The sequence below is a fragment of the Acartia tonsa genome, chromosome 14, assembly GCF_053477335.1.
Source record: "Acartia tonsa isolate MP-2025a chromosome 14, ASM5347733v1, whole genome shotgun sequence".
In the NCBI taxonomy this organism is placed as follows: domain Eukaryota; kingdom Metazoa; phylum Arthropoda; class Copepoda; order Calanoida; family Acartiidae; genus Acartia; species Acartia tonsa.
In genome coordinates this window covers 16,935,283-16,955,389 of record NC_137273.1, presented here as the reverse complement: position 1 = coordinate 16,955,389, position 20,107 = coordinate 16,935,283, and the positions used below count along the sequence as shown (strand labels likewise).

The 20,107-nt window shown below is 35.8% G+C and overlaps 2 protein-coding genes across 4 annotated transcripts in view; both read left to right on the top strand.

Moving 5' to 3' along the window:
* Window positions 1-3,575, top strand: part of LOC145305343 (uncharacterized) — a 31,305-nt gene extending 27,730 nt beyond the window's left edge. Inside the window, exon 27 of the mRNA XM_080146960.1 lies at window positions 131-3,575. Coding sequence (XP_080003086.1) covers window positions 131-160 — 30 coding nt within the window. The 3' untranslated portion in view covers window positions 161-3,575. The remainder of the gene's footprint in view (window positions 1-130) is intronic.
* LOC145305898 (S-adenosyl-L-methionine-dependent tRNA 4-demethylwyosine synthase TYW1-like) lies at window positions 3,546-20,107 on the top strand. Of its 3 annotated transcripts, XR_013874811.1 has the most exons (24): window positions 3,546-3,678; window positions 4,583-4,690; window positions 5,185-5,342; window positions 5,899-5,998; window positions 6,408-6,516; window positions 7,098-7,212; window positions 7,703-7,789; window positions 8,847-9,091; window positions 9,356-9,410; window positions 9,907-9,992; window positions 10,741-10,812; window positions 11,659-11,748; window positions 12,402-12,522; window positions 12,928-13,011; window positions 13,467-13,554; window positions 14,243-14,341; window positions 16,242-16,379; window positions 16,580-16,652; window positions 17,058-17,130; window positions 17,336-17,373; window positions 18,217-18,283; window positions 18,649-18,710; window positions 19,257-19,599; window positions 19,915-20,107. XR_013874811.1 is itself a non-coding variant. In XM_080147759.1 (23 exons), exons 1-23 carry the CDS (start codon window positions 3,609-3,611, stop codon window positions 19,306-19,308), a joined length of 2,190 nt encoding a protein of 729 aa, XP_080003885.1. In that variant the 5' UTR covers window positions 3,546-3,608; the 3' UTR covers window positions 19,309-20,107. The 3 variants fall into 3 exon arrangements, 2 of the variants coding, with proteins under 2 accessions (XP_080003885.1, XP_080003886.1); XM_080147759.1 differs by having other exon boundaries at window positions 19,257-20,107; XM_080147760.1 differs by lacking the exons at window positions 3,546-3,678; window positions 4,583-4,690; window positions 5,185-5,342; window positions 5,899-5,998; window positions 6,408-6,516 and adding an exon at window positions 6,599-6,700 and having other exon boundaries at window positions 19,257-20,107.

Here is a 20,107-nt window from a genome sequence, read left to right as displayed (position 1 = left end):
GAATGGGATAGTTTTAAGCTATTTTCTGTGGGGTTTAGTCAACCTTTCCCACAAATTATTAATTTAGGATTGGATATTTTGAAACAACACCTATTTTTGGCATACTCAAATATATGGTTTATTTTTTTAGGGACTTTACAAAGGAGGAAAGAAGAAATAGGCCTCTAGTTATCTATTTTATTTATATATATTTCAATCATTATTATTGTATTTAAATTAATGTATTTGTATAATTATAAATTAAAATTTAGCCATTCAATTTTTTATGTAAGTATTGTTTCTGAAAAAAACTTTAATATTTTGATATTTTATAAATACTTAAAATATAATGGTAGGGACACGATAATGATAGTTTAATTAATCTTCAACATAAATTACCCATAAAAAATTATACTGGTACCGGCCAAAGTTTTATAGATGGGATCTTTATTAGTTGTCATTAAATCTTTGGGTTTAATTAAATCCGGATTGGATATTACAATCTTTAAGTTTACATAAGGGATACTGAATTTTATATTAATTTGGGATGCACAAAGATTTATCATCCATTGTCTTATACCTTTAGATCCCTGTTTAATTATTCCAATATTTGCTATATCCTTATACTAAAGTAACAGGATGTCTGTTTGTCTGTCTGTGTGTTTGTTCCGAAGGGTCTCGCTAACCGCTTAACCGATCGGGTTCTCCTTAACAAGGTAGCTTCTCATAGGTCCTGGGAAAGTTTATGACTATTTTGGGGGAGGGTACAACCACCCTCCCAAGAGAAATCACAATAAATCGAAATTTTTTTCCTCGAATACAGACTCCTACGAAACATTGCAAAGTATCGTAGCAATTTAATAAAGACTCCTTCGCTACATTGCACACACCCCTCCTTAACCGAACTTTAGATTAAAAAAATTTCCCAAACATTCGGACAATTGGGCGTTCAAATAGGACCTAGTGGTAGTTAGAATCAGTTAAGAACAAAATCCTAGCCGTTCCTTCTTGCCGGATATTGCCATTTTAAGATTTTACGTAAAATTACACTAAATATCGAAATAAAAACTTAAGTCTTCTTTTAATTTTTTAGTATAATTTTAGTGAGACAGCCCCAAAACAGAGTATCTTTGCTCCTGTGGCCAAACTGACTGCCTGGAGGTCCTAACAGAGAGTGCCTTTATGTGTTAACACAAGTAGGGATTCGAACCCATTCCCAAAACTTACCAATGTGGAATAGCTGTGTATTACAGCATGAGGTCAGTAGTTTCACCACTGATAGATGGAAGGCAAGGCCTATCCTAATAAGAAACCCGATCATTCACTCACAGGCACCTGTGGAGCACCTTGGAGGTCTACACCACTTGTTTTCTGGGGTGTTGTTCACACGCACCAATGGATTGGGCAGGTTGAGACCTAATGGTGCCCTCAGACTCCCATAAACCCTACCATTTGGGCCAAGCTTAGAATAATGTCACACACCTGGCCCCTGAAATGGGCTGTGAGATTCTTCCTGCCAATCAGAGATCAGCACAGCCACCATGGAAGGATGCAGGTGGTTGGCCACATACCTTCACTCAAGATGCAAGTTAGCCCTATTTTTATCTTGATACTCCAGGAGATCATGGTAGTGTGCATCTTGAACTATGCCCTGAGCCTGGGAGGGTTCTTATTAAGGGGGTTGGGGACACCATAACTCGGTAGGAAGAGTATGCCATGGTCACCCCCACTCACATTAAGCAAGTGGTCCCAGCAATGCCAAGCCGGGGGAAGGCCCAGGGACCCTCCCACAACCAGCTACTGAAGACTAGAAGCCCTCTAGCTGTAAATTCAACTGTCTGGCCAGGGCAGCTTTCATGGGGCCACAGTCCTTGTCCCCATCGACTTTTATGAGGTCAATGAGCACCAGTTCAGAGCTCACCAATCACCAGGATATGGGTAGCGTGTAGTTCATGGCCATTCTCATCAAGATAGGTGCCAGGGCCCCCCAGAAATTGAAACTGGACAGGGGATATTCTTAGTTGTACACCCCCATGGTGTTCAATGTGCCTTCAGGAGGTGCAACTGCATCAAACGGCCCCCCAGGAGAGAGATAGTGGTCAAGACCAGGCCTAACTTCCAGTGTAGGGGCCTGACTATGGGGACCCAGGTAGAACTTTAACAAGGAGCTGAACCTGCTGATCACCAACAACAGCTAGAGGGTATCCAGAGGGGCCTGAGCCCAATAATGTAATATACAGCTATTCCACTGTGGATAGTTTCAAACAGTAATTGGGTCCCCAACTCATACATTGCCTGAGCCCAATGCTGTAATATACAGCTATTCCACCATGGATAGTTTCAAACAGTAACTGTGTCCCAACTTAGAAAGAACCCTCCCAGGTTCAGGGCATAGTTCAAGATGCACACCACCATGATCTCCTGGAGGATCAAGATCAGGGTAGTGCTAACTTGCTTCTTGATCGAAGTTATGCGGCCCACCACCTGCAGCTATCCTTCCATGGCAGCTGTGCTGATCTGTAATTGGCAGGGGAGCATCTTAGTCAGCTCTAAAATGACCTTATTAAATTTGATGGGGACAAGGGCTGTTGCTGGCAGTGGCTTCATGAAAGCTGCCCTGGCCAGACAGTTAATTGTACAACTAGAGTGCTTCTTGCCTTCAGCCGCAGGTTGTGTGAGGGGCCCTGGGACTTCCCCAGGGTTGGCAGGGCTAGGACCACTTGCTTAATGTGAGTGGGGGCGACCATGGCTACTCTCCCTATAGATTCATACCATCAGCTCGAGTTTGTCAAACAGTAATGGTGTCCCCAACTCCCTCAATAAGAACCCTCCCAGGCTCAGGGCATAGTTCAAGATGCACACTACCATAATCTCCTGGAGGATCAAGATCAGGGTAGTGCTAACTTGCATCTTAAGCAAAGGAATGCGGCCCACCACCTACAGCTATCCTTCCATGGCAGTTGTGCTGATCTGTGATTGGCAGGGGAGCATCTCATGGACAGGGCATGGGCCAGGTGTGAGACATTACTCTGAACTTGGCCCAAATGGTAGGGTTAATGGAAGCCTGAGGACACCAATGGGTCTTAACATGCCCAATCCATGGGTGCAGGTGAACAACACCCCAGAAAATATGTGGTGCAGACCTCCAAGATGCTCCACTGTGGCCTGTGGGTAAATGATCGGGTTTCTGGTTAGGATTGGCCTTGCCTTCTATCTGTCAGTGGTGAAAATACTGACCTCATGCTGTAATACACAGCTATTCCACATTGGTTAGTTTTGGGAATGGGTTCGAATCCCTACTTGTGTTAACACATAAAGGCACTCTCTGTTAGGGACTCCAGGCAGTCAGTTTGGCCACAGGAGCAAAGATACTCTGTTTTGGGGCTGTCTCACTAAAATTATACTAAAAAATTAAAAGAAGACTTAAGTTTTTATTTCGATATTTAGTGTAATTAACACCAAACTTTTAAAGTGCCACTAGAGGCCTCTAGGGGCGTAACCGCTAGTCTCATTTAAATTGGAAGATTAATTTATCTGCTATTGTCTTATCACTATATCCTTGATGCTATGTGTCTAATAAATAACTCTATTCCAGATGTTTTAGCAGAAGAGAAAGTGAGTATATAAAAATGTCTGTGATTCTTAGCACACTGTATTCCTTGTTAACATATTCAACCTACATCACTTCATTACTCATAGGCATAGAGAAAAGAATAAAAGAGATGAATTGAAAACAAGGATGACAACATCAATAAAAGCTAAGCTCTAAAACGGTATAACAAACGAACATTAACACATTTTATTCCTTGTTAACATATTCAACCTACATCACTTCATTACTCATAGGCATAGAGAAAAGAATAAAAAATATGAATTTAAAACAAGGATGACAACATCAATAAAAGCTAAGCTCTAAAACGGTATAACAAACGAACAATAACACATTGTATTCCTTGTTAACATATTCAACCTACATCACTTCATTACTCATAGGCATAGAGAAAAGAATAAAAAATATGAATTTAAAACAAGGATGACAACATCAATAAGAGCTAAGCTCTAAAACGGTATAACAAACGAACATTAACACATTGTATTCCTTGTTAACATATTCAACCTACATCACTTTTTTACTCATAGGCATAGAGAAAAGAATAAAAGAGTTGAATCAAGTTGAAAATAGCCTAAAACCACATCAGAACCAGTAAGTATATTCCCTGAAGAGTAGGACCCAATTGGTTCAGCAGTTCACCGAGATCTTAAGCTTCAGATAAACAGACATCGTTCTAATTTGTACATATTATAGATATCTTAGGATTTTTTTTGTCTGAAGCTTAAGATTTCAATAACTACTGAACTTATTTGCCATCTTACAAAAGCTTAACATAGGTCCTTGGATGGTTTTAGGCTGTTTAAAATAATATTTTAGCCATGGGATGGGTTTAGGCTATTTTCTGCTTCCTTCCTTCATCCCCCTTTAAATAAAGAACCTCAAGATAATAGGGTCGGCGCAGCCGTTGGTTGTTTTAAAATTACCTATGAGGTTTTCCTATGAAAAAGGGAAGGCTTATTAACCTCTTATTTTCTTTTCTCATACCAATAGGGTTCATTGTGTATGCAATTATAAGATGGAAAACTTCTACAAGTGTGGCTAACAGACAAGGAAAGAGTGTAGAGAAAGAAAAAGTAAAAGAAAGTAAGGATGAAAAAGGTATGTTTAATATTGTGAACACTCCCCCCCCCCCCCCCCATAGAGGCTAGGGGTGAAGCAACTAGTGTCTGTTATAGGGAGTAGTTCTAAGAATGATTGGAGGAAGCGAATGTTAGACTGTAAATTATACTGGTACCCAAAGTTTTATAACTCCAACATTGTATCAGTTTGAAACTTTTATTGAATTTTGATTGGTTGATTTCAAATTAGCAGTATCTAAACTTGTCGACCAAGAATACAGAAGGGGTAATTTGCTTTATCAAGGTACAAAAGCCATTGATGCCAGGGACCTAAAGGGATAAGATAATGGCTAATAAATTGTTCTACATCCCCAGTGATGATAAAACAAAATGCATTAAAAGTTCCTATTAGAAGTTATCCTGTAAAGGAGAATCATATCGGTTCAGTGGTTAGTGAGAACCTTTGATACAAAAAGACAGACAACGATCTTTTTACTTTTATATAAGGATTCTATATCCATTCGTTTTATTAAGGTGAGAAGAAGAGTTGTGAGAAGGGGGGTAAATGTTGTGGGGGATGTAAGAAGACTAAATCCTCCGGAGATAAAGACCTGGATGTCCAGAAACCAGCAGCGTTACGGGTCCTCATCCTGTATGGCACCACCACTGGAAATTCTAAAACTTTTTCAGAGGTAATTCTTTGAGTCTGCTAGTTGAAAGGATATATAATATACCTATGTGGATATTGTAACAGTGGATTTTTTGTTGTCAATTTCGGTTGCCTATATAGTCCTCAGATAATGGTCAATACGTTCATCCATGGTCAAAGTCTTAAGTGAAGCGAGGGAATGTGGGGTATCGTTATATTAGCCAGCTGAGATAATCATTTAATTATTCTTAATTCTAAATTTCGGGTAGATGTTGAGTTTGAGTTTAACTTAAATCGTGTCATAATTGAAGATGTTAATAAGTGTGTGTGTGAAAAATTGTGTGAATCCAGTCTCGCGTATAAATCACTACGGAAAGTGTTTCTTAGTCGCAAAAGGCATAATAGGAATTAAATTAGAGAGGGTGTTTTGTTTATTATGTAATGGTGAAAGCGAAGCAATGTGATTGTGAAAGGGGCTGTAGTAATACTATGCGATTCTTATGATTTGATAATATTTTCTATTTGGGAAAGCGATGGATATTTTTGAGTAACAGAAAATTTAAAGGAAAATAGTTTTTCACCTGAAATTTCAATTTTAGAGTTTGATGCAGGATTTAGCCGTTGCAGGACTCGTCGTAACAATCAAGAATTGTGCAGATTTTGATAAAAATATTGACGAAGAATTTATTAAATTCAAAGGAATGGCGCAATTTTTAATAAATATAGAAGAGTGGGTTTTTGGGTACTATTCAGATATTCAAGAGGACGATTATTGTACGGTGTCAGATTACTGTCAGTGGCTGTAATCAAAGTTACCTATTCTGTAGATTAAAACTATTGGTTGAAAAGGCCTGACACCCAATAAAATGAACCAACCAATCAAAACTTATTAGAAATACCCAAGATTTTAAGCCAACGACTAAGAAAACTTTGGGTACCAGCGTAATTATTATTCCTATGTTCCTTCCTCTTTGAAAATATCGTTTTAGCTTGGAAGGGGAGAGGACTTTCTTAACAAGTTAAAATCTGACAATACTTCTTTTAATGGACGTTGAACTTTCTTTCATGATACTAATACATAAAGATTAAAAATTGTGTATATGATAAGCTGATTATGACTTGATGGTTGTGTTAATCTCCACCTACACAGATGGAACACCTCCAGAATCCTGTTCCTGGTTCTATACCTGGCTCCAGGACCTTGCTGGTGACTTCAGGTAAATATAATCTCCACCTACACGGATGGAGCTCCTCCAGAATCCTGTTCCTGGTTCTATACCTGGTTCCAGCACCTTGCTGGTGACTTCAGGTAAATATAATCTCCACCTACACGGATGGATTTCCTCCAGAATCCTGTTCCTGGTTCTATACCTGGCTCCAGGACCTTGCTGGTGACTTCAGGTAAATATAATCTCCACCTACACGGATGGATTTCCTCCAGAATCCTGTTCCTGGTTCTATACCTGACTCCAGGATCTGGAAGGTGATTTCAGGTTTAAGTTTTTATTTTGTGTTTAAATACAGGGATCTAAAGGGATAAGTTAATTGCCGATAAATTTATGATACACAATATTACCCCTTTTGTAGATTTAACATACTGGTTGAAGGGTTCAAACATTTATTTCAATAAACCGACCAATAAAATTTAATAAAAGTTCCTAAAGTTTTTAAGTCAGAGAATAAGAAAACTTCCTTTCACTTCCTCCCTGACCTTTGCCTTGGTTTGGCAGATGTCCTACTTTAATCATATAACAAACACCATCACCTAGACAACCAATGAACTTTATTTTGTGTGTAGGGTGTCCCACAACATGATGAAACCGCTGAAATATTGTGTGTTTGGACTCGGCAACAGCCTCTATGCGGATAACTACAATGTTATTGCCAAGAATGTGGACTCATTTTTGGGCCAGGAAAATAATACTTTTTAAGTTAAATTATATTTTTTTACTAAAACCAAGCTAACCTAATGACTCATATTAGTTTAGTATTGTTTGGGGGGAAGATTCAGGGGGCAAAAGAAAACAAAACTTTGTTCCTACTTTCCTAATAACAAGATTATTAATATTCAAGCATAAAAGTAGTTTGGGCGGTTCCCTTTATATTACAGTTGGACAACAAATTTTTTTTTAATAAACATATATTTGATGCTTAAGTTAGGTTAAGTAAAGGTTAGTAGAACCCTTTAGAGCTAGTATCTCGTAACTTGTAAGGATAGGTCCATGCAGGGATTAGAAATAAGTTTTTTATTTAAAAATTTTGGAACAAAAGAGAGGTGTTAGGTGGTTAAGAAATAGGTTTGAGAAATAGAACCAAAAGGGGTGGGGAGATAATTACATTGCCCTATATCACTAATCTTTCCCTAAAAATAGAAATAATATTAAAAGAATTATTGTTGACTAGTTGTCAGCTGAAAGGTTCACGCCCCTAGCCCTAGGGGATGAAAATGTGGCTGAGAGCAAACAGGGAAGTATTGAAGCTGACTTCCAGGTAAAAAAATACAGATACCAGGGAGGGAGAGGACATTGGGCTGGTAAATTACACTAGTCCCCAAAGTGTCCAAACTTTACAACCACTAATTGAAATCTACAGAATGGGCAATTTTGTGTATTCACTTGTCATTTGGGGATGTACATCAAGGGGGGGGGGGGAAGTTCTGACACTTTTGCGTAAACAGTGATTATTGGCTCTGTCTTTGGACTGAGAGGATAGGCTATTAGGGATAAGATCATTCTCATATGATGAATTTCCCCCAGATTTAAGATTTTTTGGATAGGCCTCCAGGTTCCGGAGCTCCAGGCCTCCAGGTGGTCTCTGTACAGGTAAAAATTAAAAATAAGATTTTTTTTTTGAAGAGTTAGAAGTTAACTTATAAGATAAAATATACTTCTTTTTGATTGTTATTCACATATTTGAAGAAAAAACATACATATTTTGTCTCATAAGCTGACATCTAACTCTTAAAAAAAAAAAAATTTCATTTTTACCTGTAGAGAGACAACCTGGAGGCCTGGAGCTCCGGAACCTGGAGGCCTATCCAAAAAATCTTAAATCTGGGGGGAATCATCATATAAGAATGATTTTATCCCTAATAACCTATCCTCTCAGTCCAAAGACAAAGCCTATAATCACCGTTTACGCAAAAGTGTCAGAACTTCCCCCCCCCCCCTTTATCGGCCATTGTCTTATCACTTTAGATCCCTGTATAGATGCTGTTTTGGTAAGGAATTATATGTTCTAATGTGTAGGGATTAGTTACATCTGTAGTATCTTTCAAGGATCTTAAGGTATAGAACAATGGACGATTAAATGGTGTACTTACCCAAAAATGATTAACAAAATTACTCTTTCTGTATAATAAATTATTTGTTGTAATGTTTAGACAGTGCTAAATTTTTAACCAAATAATCAGGATTTAACAAAAGTATCCAAAGTATTCAAGCCATCTTATGAATGGAACCTAATAGTAAAGGTAATTCAAATAAGAATAATTTTCTCTATTTGAAACTTAAAGATACTAAATAGTATTTATTCTTTCTTATTCTAGGTTTGGAAAGAAAAGTTAGTAAGCAAAATAACTAAAGGTGATAACATTGGTGATGACGTCATTAAGTCTCAAGAAAATGGCGCGAAGTCCAACAGTACGCAAGAAACAGCTGATTCTCCAACAGTAGCAGCAGAAGCAGAAGGGGGAGAGGGGTCTTCCAGTGGGTTCTCCAGCGAGGAGGAGGAGGAGGACAGTGAAGGGGAAGTGGAAGAGGGAGAGGGACTTGTTGATTTGGAGGATTTAGGGATGATAATCAAAATCTTGAATTTTTAAGTATTATATGAAAATATTATCACATAATCTATAAATCTACAATGAATTTCTTTGCTGAATACCATTTTGCTTTTTTGGATATGTGCTAAAAAGATAAAAAAAAACTACATATGATACTTTAGTCTCAAAATATGTATTGTGCACTGACAATACGGAATTGTCCTTACTTAGCATATACTTATAGAGTAGCACGAACATTTAAAAATTACAAGATTTTGAATATACTGAAATTTAGGAGCAATGCTTAGCAAAGCAAAGAATCCAGTTAAAGTTAAGTCTACAGAACCTAAGGTAATTTTTTTAATGGATATAGAATACGTGGATATTGTGACACAGGAATTATTGTCCTCTTTTTATGTTGCTAATAGGAATAAAGTCCTCAGTTATTAGTTAATGTGTTGACTTGAATTTCTCAGTCGCAATACATTCACGCAACTTCCCCTTGGCTGTGTAATAAGGGATATGATTGAGTAGTTTGGATACTCAAAAGTTACGTACATGATATCAGTCCTACCATTATCCCAAGCTCCTCTGCGGAGAGCGTCATTCATAGAGCTGACTTAATTTGGAACATCTGTTATATTCGGCGAGGGTGAGGTAATAATGAAGATTATTCATGAGATAGGGGGTCAATTCATAATGTACTTGGACTTTGAGCTTTAGCTGGCCCAAGTGGTTATTCAAGTGTCTCAACTTACTCCGGCCGTCACAACTTAGGTCAAAATGCTAAGAAACTATGGCCAATCAATCAATAAGAATCTAAATGTTAAAAATTTAATTTATTTAGGAAATGGTTACTCCCCAGTTGCGCCAGAGCCTGACAAAGCAGGGGTACAAGATTATTGGATCTCATTCTGGTGTCAAATTATGCAGGTATTGTAATTTCCAGTATGGCCTCGAAACCGATTAATATCCGCTGGATTAGAGCCGGTTATTATCTATACTGAAAAATCATGTAAAGCATCGTTTTACAGACAATTTTCCACAAATATTAAAAAAAAAATTTTAAACCTTGCCGTGAAGACCCGGGCTAACAAAACTGGTTTTAATCTTATAATTTTTAATTTTTATATCCGCGGAAAGCTGTCTATAGTACGATGCGATAGATAACTATTAATAAACTAATGAAGGCAAAGCTTGTTTTACATTTAGCTCATATCGTGTATTTAGGCATGTTTGAATCTTTCTTTCGGTTCTAAACTTATTAAAATGATTGCTGTAAAAGTTAGGTAAACTTTTGGAAGCTTAGCAACTCTATGATCATAACCAGAAAGTCCACATGTCCAATTCAAAAATAACAATTTTGCCTTCAAAAGCAAAGCATCTATATAATCAAGTCTTTGAGCGCTGTCAATATTAATTGTTAATGCTCGTTTGTATTTATGAATGTAGTTTAATATTCATTTACGTTACTAATATTACACATTATTACTGTATTAATTATTTGCTATCTATGTTTGCATTTTGTTAGTTAATTTTTGTATTTTTATTATTTTATCATGTATGATTTTTTCCATAAGATGAATAAATCATTTAAACAACAATACTGACCTACTGACAAACAGGCAGCTACTTCTGACTTTTAACACAGCTTCGCTCATTGAAAATTATTTTTTTTAAGATGGACAAAGTCAATGTTACGAGGAAGGGGTGGATGTTATAAACATACATTCTATGGAATTGAGAGCCATAGGTAAATAGATAGATAGCTAGATAAGTAGATTTGGAGATAGATAGATATAGAAATAGATAGATAGGGGAAGATGTTATAAGCAATTGGAATTGAAAGTCATAGGTAAATAGATAGATAGCTAGACACACAGTGAGATAGATTGGCAGTAGGGGACGTTTTAACATAATTTCTCGTATTCATTCGAATCCGGTGGATAGCAACCGGTTCTCATTCAAACGAAAAAAACTATGTTTAGCATCGTATTATATCCAGCTTTCTGCGAATATAAAAATGTACAATCATAAGATTAAAACTAGTTTTTCAGCCCGTGCCTTCGGCACCTCGGGGCTAAAAAAACTAGTTTTAATCTTATAAACATTCTATATCCGCGGAATGCGGTTTATAATACGATGAAAGAAATAAGTATATCTCGAATTCATTCGAATCCGTCACCTCGGGGCTAAAAAAATGATTTTAATCTTATAATTGTACATTCTATATCCGCGGAAAGCTTTTTACAATACGATGCTAGAAATAACTATTCTCGTATTTATTCGAAACCGATTAATGTCCGGTGGATTAGAACTTAACCGGTTCTCATCCATACGAAAAAACTATGTCGGCATCTCAAGGTTAAAAAAAGTTGGTCTTAATCGTATAATCGGACATTTTATATCCGTATAAAAGCTGTTCATATTACGTTGCGAGGAATAATTGTTCTACACAGTCTTACAAGTGTTTAGATAAATAGTTGGATAATTTAGCTGATGATGATTTACAGACAGACTATTGAATTGAAAGCCGCAATTAAAACTTAACTGTTAGTGCATAGAATATATTCTTTAATCTAGTATTTTTATATTTCAGATGTATGGAGACAACTCCCAGCCTTGCCTGTGCAAACAAATGTGTATTCTGCTGGAGGCATCATTCTAATCCTGTCGGTACAGAATGGAGGTAATTAATTAGTAAAATAAAGGGGTATAGTCCCTTTCGTTACAACGCCTCGTATTTTTACATTATCTTTTGATAGGTTATTTAAGGTTAGATAAGAATAATTAAGGCGAATGCCCCGCATGGTTAGTGCAGGGGCTAGAATAGGGGAAAAGCTACTGTGAAAATACGATGAAATGCCCCTTAAGAGGCTTTTCCACGAAAGGGACTATACCCGATTATAAAACCTTCGACTGTCGGTTAGTAATAGGTTTGAATCTCTGTCCAATATCTTGCCATAACTAAAATCATAAAAAAAAAACAAAGGTTCCTGCTATTTTAGAAGCACTACATGAGTTGTTAAGAGTTTGGGGAAAGCTTTGGCCCCAAAGGAAATGCAATCAAAGACCATATTTTATCAAGAATATTTACTTTAGAGATGCATCAAAATAAGACCAAATGGTGTATTTCGTCATCAAGAGTTTATCCATCAATAGGATGAAGATTTTTGGGATTGAAAATGTATTAGATTTCAAATATAATTACAAATTAACATTCCCATTTTAGAATAATATCCCATCCTCCCTATATACCTTGGATCTTATCGTACTGAAATTAAAACAAATAAATATTAACTTTAGACCCAACAAACAAACATGGAGCAATCCCTATTTTAGGTGGAAAATGGATGATGCTGAAACTATCATTGAAGGGGCTCTAAATAACCATTACAAGATGATTAATGAGTTCAAAGGAGTTCCTGGTGTTTTACCTGAAAAGTTAGCTGAAGGCATGAAGGTAGGAAATTCACTATCAAATGCTTTTGTGAAATCAGAACTTTAAGATTTAAAACTTTTATATAAACAGACAGATTAAAGTTCTAAGAAGTTCCTAGTGATTTCCCAACACGAAAGCTGGTTGTACAGTGTCAAATGCTCTAGTGAAGTCACAATTTTAAATATTCATTGAGGGGGGGGGGGGGTGGCTGGTGTGACACTTTTAGAAACCAAAACTAAATGTCAAAGGAACTCAACTATTAAGAGGTACAGTGTGGAACTGTTAAGAAAGGGCGGCGGGACCGGCGCTCTCGCCGAAAACCGCCTTTTCGCCGAAATTCTTTTCACTTTTCTCGTCAAATCAGACAATTTTGAACTTTTCATTCTATATTTGTATTACGTAAGCACACAAATCATCTTGTTTTAGGTTGCTCACTGTGCCCTGTCTCTAGTGGGTGAACCGATCATGTATCCACAGATAAACAAGTTTGTCAGATTACTTCATAACCAGGCAAAACCATAAACATCTAAACATATGGACTGACGGATGTACACACGGTCCGACATTAGGTGTAGAATAGTTGGATCATGGAAAGAAAAAGAAGTAGTTGGTTTCGTTTTGATAGGTTATTTTAGATTAGGTTAGGTAAATGATAATGATTGCCCTGCAGAGTTATGAGATTGACCCCGCAGGGGCTAGAAATAGTAGAAAATGTACCGTATAAATACGACAAAAGCTGCTACTTCGTTATCTTTTTATGATCCAAATAGTTTCAGGACTAACAAACGTTAGAGTGATAAGTAATTGGAAGACTTTTAATAAAATTTTCAGGTTAAAAAACAGGCACAACTCCTTCCCATGCATTGTTAGAATAACTACAGAAAAGTCTTACAAATATCTCGCCAATTCCTTTGATAATAGAATGTCTTAAGGAACTCTACGTTTATGGTTTACCTTTCCATTAGGAAATTTCGTCCTTCTTGGTGACGAACGCGCAGTTCCCCGAAGCTATCAGAGACATGGACCCCTGCACACAGCTATACGTTTCTATAGGCAACTAAATAGTGGTATCAATTTTGTTTATAAATGTTCGAAGATAAATAAAACTTGATAATGACATAGTTTAATACTATCACAATCCTGTGACCTTAAAATGTAAAGCTCAATCGGTTCGTTTTTTAGGGACAAACCAAAAAACCCTATTATTGCGCCCCTAGCATTTAAGGACTTTGTCTTCAAAGGGTAAAAAAGGAACGGAAAAATATTAGAAAACCTTCCTAAACATAAGACATAAACCTAAAACAGCCTAAATCCATCCCTGGACCTATGTAAAGTCCCTAAAAGGGAGAACTTTTTCAGTATTGTAGTTACCTAAATCTTTAGCTTCAGACATAAATAAAGGGGGAGGTCATTTTCTAGTAAATTCCGTAAAGGTGTGTAAAGGTGTGTGTGTTATAAGGCCTAAAAATAGTAGTAGAACGATAAGGTGCTCCCTATTGTTCTATTCAATAGGGAATACAAATATATAGAGCACCTTATCGTTCTACTACTATTTTTAGGCCTTATAACACACACACCTTTACGGAATTTACTAGAAAATGACCTCCCCCTTTGTTATTTTCTGTAATAGGATAATTAACTTTTTAACTTTCATTGCTCAGTCAAACCATTCAAAAACACATGTATCGTATGATTTATTAGAATTATTTAAGATATCACTTATTAATATTATTAACAACAGACGCATCCACCAAAGAGTCATTAAAGAAGATTGACCGCCCGCTGTTCAAAGATTACTGGGAGAGATTTATTCAAAGCCTCAAGGAACTTGCACATAAAGGTAAGTTTTATAGTAGCTCTGCTCAGGGATCTAAAGGGATAAGACAGGGTCCGATTAATTGACTCCTTCTGTAGATTAAAATTATTGGTTGAACGAACACTCAACTTAATGAATCAAACAATCAAAGTCCCCAAAGTTGATAAGCCAACGAATAAGAAAATTATTATTATAAAACTTTAGGGACTACTGTAATAAACATATCATTGTCCCCACTCTCTGAGCACCGCTGTCTTTCTACAGGGTGTTTTTTTTTAAATAGAACAAAAATATTTGTTAATTTAACCCACTTGCTATCGACAGAAGTAAATGATCTAGGTATATCTTAATTTCTTCATTGGATTGGGGAGTTTTGTATAAGAAAAAAATATTTAGCGATTTTCAACAAATTTTGCCTTAAAAACCAGTTTTTCCAAAGTTTCTATTTTTGGAAGATTTTTGGATCATGACCAATTTGAAGGGTGGGCAAAAATGCCTACATTTTTAAAATTCAAATTGCGCAGCTTGTGTTTATAGCAGAACAAGGATGACAACATCCATAAGTAGCGAAGCACAAAAAATAAAATCATAGATGGTAATGCGTACAAGTAGATTTAAAGTTTATTTATTAATTGATTTATTGGAGAAAAAAAACACAAGACCCTGTTTTATTTTGTATAATGATGACAATCAAAGTAAATAACATAAAAGATGCTCATAACAATGGGAAAAATTATTTTGATACTGATATCCCAAAAAAGTTTTAAAATTGGACCAAAAACACCAAAGATATGAGGAAATATGTAAAACATATAAAAATAGCAAAAACCTGCGAAAAGGCAGTCTGACCGCCATGCTTGTCTTCTTAAAACGACAGGAAATTTAATTTTTAAATCCTTATAACTTATAAAAATTTTGAAAATTGGACTATACCTATACATCAAAGATATGGAAAAATTTAAAAATAGCCAAAAACCTGCATGGTTGTTTTCTTTAAACAACAGGAAATTTAATTTTGATATGTATAACTGAAAAATTTTTGGAAATCGTACCATAAACACCAAAGATATGGAGAAAAATGTGAAAAATAAAAAAAATAGCCTAAAACCTGCTGAAAGACAGTCTGACCGTCATAGTTGTTTTCTTTAAAGGACAGGAAATTTAATTTTGATATCTATAACTAAAAAAATTTTGGAAATCGGACCATAAACACGAAAGATATGGAGAAAATGTAAAAAATACAAAATAGCCTAAAACCTGCTTAAAGGCAGTCTGACCGTCATAGTTGGTTTCTTTAAAAGACTGAAAATTTAATTTAAATATCTATAACTGAAAAAATTTTGAAAATCGAACCATAAACACAAAAGATATTGAGAAAAAAGTGAAAAATACAAAAATAGCCTAAAACCTGCTAAAAAGCGGTCCTATCGCCATCGATGTTTAATACTTTATTGTGCTCCTTAATGATGGGAATGTTGTCAAAAAAATTCAGTATTCTATCTTTTATAGGAGCTGAGTAAATCCCATTTGCCCCATAGCGTTACGGACAGACTGACGGACGGACAAAGTGAATTATAGAGTAGCTTCGCTACTAAAAATGTTATGCATACCGTTAGAATCGTCATAAACTCTAGTTTTTGGATATTTAAGAATTATTCCTGTGCTACGTATAGTTTAGCAACTTTTTTCAACTTTGCTATTTTTTAGACTTTTGGTTACTTGTGCAGAATGCCGTTACAAAGTTAAACCTTTAAATTAAATTAAATACCAATTTTGTAGTACAGCGAACCCTGGACAGACTGATACTGTGCAGAATGCCGTTAAAAAGTTAAGCTTCTAGCAGACGAGGCTTACTTACTATTATTTAAGATTGCCGTTAAGAATTTCAGCTTCTAGCAGACGAAGTAAACTTACTATTTTGTAGGACAGAGAACCGTGTACAGGCTGACCCTGGTGAAGGGTTGGAACGCAGAGGAAATGGACAACTACGCGGCGCTGGTCCAGCTGGGGGAACCAGATTTCATTGAGATTAAAGGAGTTACTTTCTGTGGATCTTCTAAAGGTAGGAGGATTAAGGACGGATTGGGTAGTTTCATGATCTGGTGTGCTTTTTAAATGTAAATTTTTCTCTTTTTTTTTCACCTGAGTGTGATTTCTTTTGGGAAGGTAAAATTTCTAAAATGGCTGTAAACCTTCCTGAAGTTTCAGACACACAAAGAAAAACATCCTGTTACTTCTTTATAAGGATTATCTTTTTTTCAGCGTCCACATTGACCATGGAGAACGTGCCTTGGCACGAAGAAGTTGTTTTCTTTGTCAAAGAATTGGTCACCAGGTAAGCAGCGTAGCTACTTTATAGTTCATGCATGTATGTACGTCCGTCCGACAAACAATAATATAAATATACCTATATCTTGACGTTATGAAATCGATATAACGATATAGATACATACATACAGTCAGACAGACATCCTGTTTATGTATATATAGTATAGAGCTGCGCCCCTTATAGCCTCTAGGAGTAATGACAAAGAATTTTATCCTTGTTTTTTTAAGGTTTATGGGAGGTTAGTTATTATATAAAGGGGTGGAATTCTCTTAGTAGTTAAATGTAACCTTCCAAAAAAAATGGGACTTGAAAAGCTTTATTTTGTAAAGTACAGCTATATCGGTATAGCGATTAGCGAGATCTTTCAGTACAAACAAACATGCAGATATTAAATGATAATTTATTTTGAAGGTTGCCAGATTATGAGATATCATGCGAACACGAGCATTCAAACTGTCTGTTGGTTACACACAAGAAATATAAGGTAAACAATATTTTTATAGACTTGCTGCGCTTCTTAAGAAGTGTCCATACGTTCATACTGATCATTCTGAGATATTAAGAGATAAGACAATGCACTAAAAGTAGATAAAACCCTCAATAATAATAAACAAAATTTACCTTTCTTCAGATTGAAATTATGTGCGGAAAAATTTGTACCAAATTTGATAATATTTTTCTTTGTTTAGGTTGATGGAAAGTGGCATACTTGGATTGACTACAAGAGGTAAGCCGTTTACGAGATTTTACAGGACATACGTACATCTGGGGACGTTTGATAACAACGTAGGGCTAAACATTTATAGTAGGTCCCAACTCACGCCAGGCTACAATTAAATCAAGAAAAAAGTAAGTGCCGAGCTCTGGGACCTATGTATGGTGAAATTAGACATAAAACCATGATGATTCCAGGTAAAACCAAAATATTTCAGCGGGATCTTTTTGAGAAAATTAGATTTGAAAATTTCAAGTTCAATTTTCACCCCCTAAGAGTTGCCGTATAATCATGACAAGAAAAACAAAGATTATTTATTTAAAATTTTAAACAACTTTGCTTTTATGAAGTCTTAATACATAGGTCCTAGAGCTCGGCACTTACTTTTTTCTTGATTCAGTTGTAGCCTGGCGTGAACTATTGCTAACAAACAACCCTCTGATTGCACGATTCTTACCTGGAAGTTCTAACTGTCTAGAATTACGCCCGTTATGGGCTGGCACATTTACACTACTCTTACTTTTGATGTCGAGCATTTGACTTAGTCTCATAAGGAACACTTTTTAACGTCTTTAGTTATGATGTGGTGTTGAGCCGAAATTTAAACCCATGACGAGCGGATGCCACAATTGACATATTGGCTAGTAATAAATAATAATTTATAGGCCATTATCCCCTTCTTACCTGCAGGATTTTACTAGTGCAAAATTTAAAAAAAAAATATTGTTAAAGTTTAAAACGCCTTTTTAAAGTCAAAAGTACACAAATTTAAATTCTCCTATCTCTCTTTTACTCCCCATTTCTACTTATTTTTGTAATTAATTTTTCTAAATCGATTTTTTATTACATATTTAGGTTCCAGAATTTGGTTGATTATTACTACGAGACAGGAGAAACATTTTCTGGTCTAGATTACATGCAGGTAAAGATCTCACTAACAGTTCATTCATGCTAACTCTTCAAAAATGTTTTTTTGGTAGTAAAAAGAGAATAAAACACGAAGCATTTTTTGAGAAAAAGCGTTTGGATTTTTTTAATGCAAATTAACACTCGCTATTGCCTCTAGAGGCTTCTAGGGAAGTAGCTGTTAGTGATTATTAATGAGGAATAGAATATTTATAGCCAAAACCCTATGAAACAAAATGACGTCCAAATGAGAAGGGGGGGGGGGTGTTTATTTCCAAAAGCTGAACCAAAAATTTTAAATCCAAATCCTCCCACAAAAAAAAATTTAAAAATGCTTGGACTTCCTGGAAAACTAGTAAATAACAAAATTCTATAACTTAGGAGACTCCAAGTTGGGCTGTTTATGGAAGCACAGAACAAGGATTCGATCCCAGAGAAAAAAGGAAACTTTCTTTCATTTATTGAACCTCTTATATTTTCGTAACCGCGGACAACTGCCTTTAAACAAAACGAATAAATATTTCTTTATGGACGGACAAAATGAAGTTACAGAATAGATGTTTGTTGTTCAAGGGAATGTTTATAGAAAAATATTATCAGTCGCTTATCTCTAATGGAACCTGAGAAAATATTATGGAAATCCCATTAATCTCTATGACGGACAGAGTGAGTTAAAGAGAAACTAGTGATTGGTCTTGGGAATATTCACAATAAATTACATCTATAATTCATAATACTAAAATATATTTTATTTCTATGATAGCTTAATAGACAGACCGTTTGACATAGTTATAGAGAAGATTCTCTTCAATCAGTAAAATCTTTAATAATTTTCAGAAAAGCAATTAAATCTCATTCCTGCTATATGGAACGGACGGACAAACTGAGTTATAGAGTAGATGCCAACAAGTATTGTTAAAAAAAATGTTGTCTATCTTGAATAGCAGCTATGAAATTCTAATACAAAGAAAGTTTTTTTGCCCTTCTAGATGGAAAAGAAAGGGCAAAGTGGAAGTGAACGTGGATGGTGGATGTGGGTAAATTTAGTGGTATATAGGGGTAACTTTTGAGGGGTGGATGGGGGTAACTTTTGAGGGGTGGATGGCGGTAATTTTTGGGGTTGATGGGGGTAACTTTGGGGTGGATAGGTGTAACTTTTGAGGGGTGGATAGTGGTTAACTTTGGGAGTGAATAGGGGGTAACTTTGAGGGTGGATGCGGGTAAATTTGGGGGTGGATGCGGGTAACTTTGGGGGTGGGTGGCGGTAACTTTGGGGGTGCATTTGTGAGTTATTTAACTATAATAATTATTTCAAGACGTTATAGATACAGAGTTAGATTAATAGAAGATGAATCTTTCTTTTGTTTGAATTTTCAATTCTTGGTCATCAGCATAACGTTGATTTACGAGTCGTCTATAATAAATAGCCCATCCAAGGACGTCAAAGGGGGGACGTGGGTAATCAGTCCCTCTCCCTCTTTCCTAAAAAAACTTTTTAAAATCTTCATTACCCCGCATATTGATATTGTTATACCCCACCCCAAAAAAAGCATGGACGCCTCACCCCATCTTCTATTGATCTATCCCTGTTTTTACAATTAATCCAAAAAAATGTATTTTTTTTCAATAATCGATCATTTTAAAAAGTCTGAACGAAGTCAAATTTTAAAAAGCAAACAATCCCAAAAAAAAGTTTTTTGACATGTTCATTTTTCACCATAATGTGACTTAAAACTGTAATGTTTTTTGAAACCCATTCTAATCTAAAACTGTGTTTAAAAACTACCTATTGTATTTTTTATAAATTTTGTTAATTTTTTCGTTTAATAAATATTTTTTT

Coding starts and splice junctions, on each gene's coding strand:
- LOC145305898 (XM_080147759.1), top strand. CDS start 3,609: ATGTCTGTGATTCTTAGCACACTGTATTCCTTGTTAACATATTCAACC. Junction 10,813..11,658: donor TATGGAATTGAGAGCCATAG/GTAAATAGATAG, acceptor TTTATATTTCAG/ATGTATGGAGACAACTCCCA. Junction 11,749..12,401: donor CCTGTCGGTACAGAATGGAG/GTAATTAATTAG, acceptor TCCCTATTTTAG/GTGGAAAATGGATGATGCTG.